Source organism: Loa loa (genome assembly GCF_000183805.2).
Source record: "Loa loa unplaced genomic scaffold supercont3.134, whole genome shotgun sequence".
Taxonomy (NCBI): domain Eukaryota; kingdom Metazoa; phylum Nematoda; class Chromadorea; order Rhabditida; family Onchocercidae; genus Loa; species Loa loa.
Window position 1 is genome coordinate 92,828 of NW_018108314.1, and position 6,994 is coordinate 99,821.

General features: G+C 30.1%; 2 protein-coding genes across 2 annotated transcripts in view; both read left to right on the forward strand.

Annotated features, from left to right (window-relative positions):
• LOAG_17829 (DNA polymerase) overlaps positions 1 to 3,420 on the forward strand; it is a gene marked incomplete at its 5' end in the record, with an annotated part of 11,426 nt that extends 8,006 nt beyond the window's left edge. Inside the window, 9 exons of the mRNA XM_020450493.1 lie at positions 236 to 323; positions 436 to 518; positions 1,108 to 1,239; positions 1,337 to 1,442; positions 1,615 to 1,847; positions 2,046 to 2,221; positions 2,313 to 2,567; positions 2,801 to 2,937; positions 3,283 to 3,420. Coding sequence (XP_020305827.1) covers positions 236 to 323; positions 436 to 518; positions 1,108 to 1,239; positions 1,337 to 1,442; positions 1,615 to 1,847; positions 2,046 to 2,221; positions 2,313 to 2,567; positions 2,801 to 2,937; positions 3,283 to 3,413 — 1,341 coding nt within the window. The 3' untranslated portion in view covers positions 3,414 to 3,420. The remainder of the gene's footprint in view (positions 1 to 235; positions 324 to 435; positions 519 to 1,107; positions 1,240 to 1,336; positions 1,443 to 1,614; positions 1,848 to 2,045; positions 2,222 to 2,312; positions 2,568 to 2,800; positions 2,938 to 3,282) is intronic.
• A 2,402-nt stretch (positions 3,421 to 5,822) lies between these two features.
• LOAG_11289 (hypothetical protein) lies at positions 5,823 to 6,715 on the forward strand (the record flags this gene model as incomplete). Its single annotated transcript, XM_003146810.1, has 2 exons — positions 5,823 to 5,924; positions 6,548 to 6,715. The coding sequence occupies 2 exons, from the start codon at positions 5,823 to 5,825 to the stop codon at positions 6,713 to 6,715; spliced, it is 270 nt and encodes an 89-aa protein (XP_003146858.1).
• Between the last annotated feature and the right edge of the window lie 279 nt (positions 6,716 to 6,994).

Genomic DNA, 6,994 nt, shown 5'->3' on the forward strand with positions numbered 1-6,994 from the left:
TATCTACTTTTTTTTTTCCCCCCCCCCCCCTGTTCTCCCTTTCCGTTAAATTATTTCATATTTGTTTTTCTCAGTTGCATCCGTTTTCTTTTTTCGTTCCATAAAATCATGCTTTATTCTTATCTCCTCAGTTGTCATTATTTTTGTGAAGATGTGATTCAAGACTAATTTCAAAAACTTGTTTTGAAGACCTTAGATTGTTTCAGAAGATATAGTCTTTTTATAATTTTTTTAGATAGACGATATTGTTTCGATGCTTACCGCTAACAAATTGCACGTTTCGCCAACAGGAGCTATTTTTTGTCAAAGAACTGTTCGAAGAGGTTGTTGCTTTTTCTCCATTTAAAGCCCAAAATTTTGATTTGATTTTCGGATTTGATTTCTCAGTTTTACATTAACGTTCTTTTTTTTGTAATAATTTATTAGTAATTTAAGGTTTAATGCCAGTGATGCTTGAAGAAATTTTGAATACGAGAGTGATGGTGAAAAAGGCTGCAAAGGAGTGCAAAAAAGATCGAGTACGTTATATTTACCATTTTTTTCTTTGCCGACTGTTCGGTAAAAGTTTGTTTTAGTAAGAGTGTGCTTTTTATATGTGTGTTTCTTGTCTTTCTTCTTTTTTTGATATTTTTTTTTGATAAGAGTAAAGATTATTAAAGATTTAAGAAAAAAAATTATTAAAACTGGAGAGTAGTTAAAATTATCGAAGGTGAGAAGCATGTAAAAACATAGTCAAAACTATTATTATCTTTGAGTGCGAAGAAAATTATTGGATTTTAACTTATGCATGGCACAAATAACCGTTGACTTTTCAAAGTATGTTTGTGTTTGCTGAAGATAACTTGCAATCATCAGAGATGTCTGATGAGAGTGATACGAAGTTACAACGCTAAAACAATATTTTTATATCATAATATAATTTCCAATGAAAAATTCCCCAACAGAAACTCCTGTTAGAAAACATGGAGTCAAATCAAAACAGCCGGTAATTAGATGTTTAATATGGAGCGGAGAATAACTTTTTAAAAAAAAGATTTCCATCAAAATTTCTCAAATTTCCTCAATAGCATATTTCCTTTCAAATTTGTATAAATAATTTCTTTATAGCGACTGGCTCGTATATTGGAGGCACGACAAATGGCGTTGAAATTGATTGCAAATGTAACATATGGTTACGCAGCAGCAAATTTCAGTGGCCGCATGCCATGTGTTGAGGTAGCTGACGCCATTGTAGGCAAGGTTAGATTTAAATCTCATCCCGAAACAATACAAAGAGTGTAGAAAAATATCAGTATTCAGAAATATTCCAGGTTTTTAACCATTTATAGTATTTCAGGGGCGAGAAACCCTAGAACGAGCTATGAGATTGGTCAACGAAGGATCTTATGGAAGTTCACGAGTAATCTATGGTGATACTGATAGCATGTTTGTAGTTTGCCCAGGTTTCTTTCTATTATTTTTTAAGAATTCATAATTATCATACTGGTGTCCAGTTAACTGAGAATATAACTAAGTTCAGTAATCAGTAATGATTATAAGAACAGTGTGGGAAGACGTACTTCCCGAATGTGCCGAAGGACTTTAATGTCTATAAGAGAAAGTTTGTTTTTTTAGGAGCAACTCGAATTGAAGCCTTTGATATTGGGAAAAAGATTGCTGATGATGTGACAAAAGCAAATCCGAATCCAATAAAGCTAAAATTAGAAAAAATTATGCATCCACTTATTTTGGAATCGAAGAAACGATATGTTGGAATGAGCTATGAAAGTATTGATGATGTGAAAGGTGTCTTCGATGCCAAGGGAATTGAAACGATCCGCAGGGATTCATGTCCGCTTGTTTCAAATGTACTCTTTTTTCGTTAAAATGAATGAAAAGTGGTTTTCTTTCCAATTTCGAATAAATACCGGTAATAAGTGAAAAAAAATCCATATATAAATGAGCAAAGATTTGTAATTTTCTTTCTTTTTTTTGTTTTTATTTTTTCCGTTACTGATCTTCAACTCTTTTCTGGATGCACTCATAATCACTGGATTCTGTTTTAGATTTTAGAAAAAGCTTTGCGTTTACTTTTTGTTAATGATGTGAAGCGGATGGTACGCTATCTGGATATGCAACTTTCTAATCTATCGCAGCTCCCGTTATCTGATTTCATTTTTAGTCGTGAATATCGCAAATCGTACGCGGAATCTGCAGTTGTAGCATCGAAATTAATAGCCGAGTGAGAATTGAAGGGTTTTTTATACTCTGTATAGTTTTATGATATTTATTACTTAGATATGCTTAACATTTCTAAAATTTTTTTCTTTCAGGAAAAGAAAAACTGTATGCCCACGTTATGAGCCAGAAGTTGGTGAACGAGTTCCATATGTAATTGTTACCGGTGAACCAAATAGTACTTTGATTTCATGTGTTCGCGAACCTGACGAGTTTATTTGCGATCGCCGTTTAAAAATCAATTTCGAATATTACGTAAGACGTCAGGTGCTGCCTTCACTGCATCGAGCACTTGACTTCGTTCCATTAAGAATTGAATGGCATTGTCCCACAACTGTTGGTTGCTACAAGTTCGTTGTTTATTTAATTAAAATTTATTGTAGGTATAGAGGAGAGTGTTCATACTTGGTGTTGTCTGTCTAAATATTGATAAGTTGATACGAAAAGAGTGAACATGTTAATTTATTGCAATATTTTTTGAGATAAGTTATTTGTGTTCCAGATTAATCGGTTTAAATTTGTTTGATCGATTTGTTATGAGCACTGATAACACTTTATTTTTGATGAAAAAATTTAATTTCAGTTGTGGAGCATTAGGTGCACGATTGTGGTGCAGAGAATGCATCGTTGATCCGAAAGCTCTTCTACTATCAGTATGTAATTATTATCGGGAAAGGCGCCTTCTTGCTCATCTCAATGATAAATGTCGTAAATGTTTATGTAAGTTACAATTTTCAGATCAAGAGTTCCATGTAATGTTCACCGTTTTCTTTCAGTTTTAATCATGACCTCTAAAAAGCAAATCTTTATCTATATAAATTAGGTCAGAATTCATCGAATTTTTAATGATATGGAGTGTATTCAACATTATGTAAGCTATTGGATGCCACCCCATTTCTTATGGCCAATATTTTCAAGTTGAGATGTGATATGGAAGTGTGACTGGGATTATATTTTTAAACTTTCTGTTGTTACCTTGAATTAAATCGTAGCTTTTCCAGCATTGTTGGTTTGATTTCTCAATCGTTTTTTGTGGATTTGAGTAAATATTTTTTTTTTTTGCAGCATTACGATCAATCAATATCGATTATAACAAATGTATCAATATGGCATGCATCGTCAAGCAAAAACGAATTCTTTTAGATCGTTCAATGGCCGAACTTGCAGTGGAAAAATCATTGTTTAACAAGCGATAAATCTTTCCAGCAGACTTATTAGAAACTTTTGATTTAGTTTTACTGAATTTATCAAAGAATGTTATTCAGGAAGTATTGTTCCTCGCATTTGTTTCCTGATAGTACCTTCTACAATGTGATATTTTTATTGGCACTTTTGGTGGTACCATTTGGTTTTTACCAAGATTATCAGTAAAATCACTTGAAAAGAATTACTATGAAAAGTTTTTGCTTGCTTACATTAATGACCAATTATCGAGTTATGTAGGTAGTTGAAAAAACTGCAAAATGTTAAATCCTTGCTTCAAAAATGATTTATAGATGTGTATTAGAAAAATCCTACCAATCTATCTGCTTAAATGATTGTTGATATAATATATATATATATATATATATATAATTGCATCATAACCGTCCGCTGGATATATTTTTATTGGATTTTTTTTTTAAAAAGGACTATTTATGTTTATTGCTTGTGCTGATATGATTAGATCAAAGATTGCTTGTTTATAGCACAATACAACATTCGATTTGTTTATTTTTGCAATCATATTTCATGAAAATACTTTCATATGTAAGTTGTATTGTAATTTATTGGCACTCAAAATTTTGCGTGTTTATTTTTTTTCTAATTTTTTGCTTAAAATTTTAAGCATAACTAAAAAATTAGAAAGAAGAGAATTGATAGAGAATACATCAGAGAATTGATATGTCTTTGCCTCTTTGAAAGAAAATGATAACTAGGATAATATTAAAGTAATGTGATAGTTTAAATTTGTACAACCGATGTTATTTACTGATACTGACTAGTTATGGTTTGTACTATCCTTATGAGAAACAGACAAAGCTTCAAGAGAAATTGCAGTCATCTCGAAGAAGTACTTGGGAGTTTTTAATCAAAAAAAAAAAGTCTATTGAGAATACAATGAAAGTGACCAGAAACAATGCGCCTTCAAGAAAGACTTCATGATATATAGCCATGAGGAAACTGTTAGAAATGATATTTGGAGAAGGATTCAATGGAACATTTCAAAAATTATTGCTTGAAAAAGATTCCAAAATATTCTGTTGATAAGGTTTTGAAAGAGAAAAAAGCTATCGAGATTATTCCAGTAAATTTCAAATTGAAGAACAGTAGTTATCGTATGAAGACTGTAGAGATAAATTCAGAAGATTAGTTCTAACCTGATTAGCTTAATCCTGTATGTATATATCCAACGCTGGTCTGGTACCTTCGTTGATCAGTTATACATGAAGCAAATTAATCATCAAATAATCCGCAGGAAATTATCTGTTAGGTTTTAAATTACAATTATAATTTATTCTCAATAATGAATTCAATTTAAAATTTGCAGTTAAAGTTAAGTTTTGAAGTTTTATAACTTTACAGTTTAAATATTTATTTTCCCAATTGTTATAGCATGTATTTGTCTTTTTTTTCTCGCATTTCATTTCCTGAAACACACAACAAATAAATTCAAGATTAAGAAATAATTTCATCTTTCCACCTATCATTCTGATATCGATTAAATGAATATCATTATTCTCTCTTTCTCTTTCTCTGTATCATTTTGATAAAAAAAAAAAATTTTTTTTTTAAAAAAAAAGATCTCATGCAAATGATGTTTGTGATATTTAAAAATTTGAAGCATCGGTTATAATTATGAAACATTTAAAACATTTCAATTTCGGTTTTTTTTTCCGGAATTATTATTCTGTTCCATTTAACAGAATAATAAATTCATTTACGTAAAAGTATTTTAAAGAAATTAGAGCTTATCAATCCGGTACACAAGTCAATTTAATCTCAAATCACCTACTCAGAAAGAATAAATGATCCGGCAAAAGATTGGTTAATTCAATTCCTCAAAAGTTTTACCCTTTACCCAGATTTATCAGTGGATGCTAACATTCATTTGGAAAGGTGAAAAATGAGTTCTACCGGTATGAGCAATTAATTATCTGAGATCTACTGCCCAGATTATCTGAAAAAAAAAAAAGAAAAGAAAGGCGCGAAATTAATATATGATAATAATATAGAACGAATAATTTTGTCATATCATTCTTTGCTAATGTTTGGAGAACTTTTCTTTCTAACAATTAATTTGTCAACATTTTCGTCCATCGATAATGTACCGTGAATTTTAGGAGTGGACAAGCTGATGACCAATAATTACACAGGTAGCTGAGGGATATCCTAAAATGGCAAATTATATTTTAGTCTCCTAGTGGATCATAAGATTTTGAGGATAAATGATATAGGAGAGAAATGATATTAGATTTTGGAATGAATATTATAGGATAGGAATGATTCCAGAACTATCGGAAGGACGATAAAGCGGGATTCTAATTCCAATTATAATTTCTGTTTGCTAATTTTTGTACCTTTTTTTTTAGCTATTTTTTTTTGGTGTATTGTAAAATTTGGAAATGGAAATTGAGTTACGGAGACAAGCTTTAGCTTGTGTTGAGAAGAATATAACGGAGGTACAAGTGGTTATTGTTGTTCTTACCCGTGAACTTGCCTTCAAGGTATGCTAATTTCCCTCGTTTCGATCCATCTAATTCTTCGCTTAATTTCAGCTCTCCAATTCTATTCCACTTCGAATTTCAGATCTTCTATCTAATTCTTTTAATTTTAACCCTTGGATCAAATTTTTTCCAATCTTAGGTCACCAATTCAAAATTTTTCTAATTCCACGTCTTTCTTCTAATCCTTCAAATTTCAGATCTCCCATTTCATTCAAATTTTTCTAATTTCAGGTTTTCGATCCAATTCATCGTCTAATTTCAAGCTTTACATTTAATTTCTCCTGTAATTTTAGGTCTTAATCTAATTCTTAGAATTTCAGACTTCTGATCCAATTCTTCCTCTAATCCTAAATTTCCGATCTTATTCTTCTAATTTCAGATCTATTGAAGGAAGATGCAATTTCATGAATCAATAGATCTTTTTTTCTTATTCCTAAAGATTCTTATTTTATTTTGTCAATTAAAAAAAAAAGCACTAAATTGTTGATTGTCACTTTACAATTGGAAGTTTACCTATCCATTAATCAAATCAATGAAATTTATATTTCAATAAATTAAAATAAGAATTTATCCAACTTCAAATTCAACAAATTTCTGAAAATTACCAAAGTACAAATTTGAAGATAGCACGACAATTGAATGAAGATGCAGGAGAGATAAGATGTCTCCCGTGTGTCAACGATCGACAATTTGAATTACAATTGAACGAAATGAGGAAACAACACTTTGCAATCGTTGTTGGTACATTAGGAAGGATTGATTTATTCCTTTACCGGAATGTATTAAGTTAAACATTTTCTTTTTTTCTTTTTTTTNTTTTTTTTTTTTTTTTTTGCAGATTTAAGCATAACGATTAATTTATTTAAAAAACGAACTTCTTACCTAATGCATTCTTAAATTATTCGAAATTTTTCCTTGTATTAAATTATAATTTTTATCAATTCAATAAATTCAATGATTTTCATTTTTCTTTTTAAATTTTATTTTCGAATTACTTTTAAATGTTTTGTTCTTTGTTGTACTACCGTACTATTTTAGCTACATCCATTTAGGATAGATTTATTTATTAA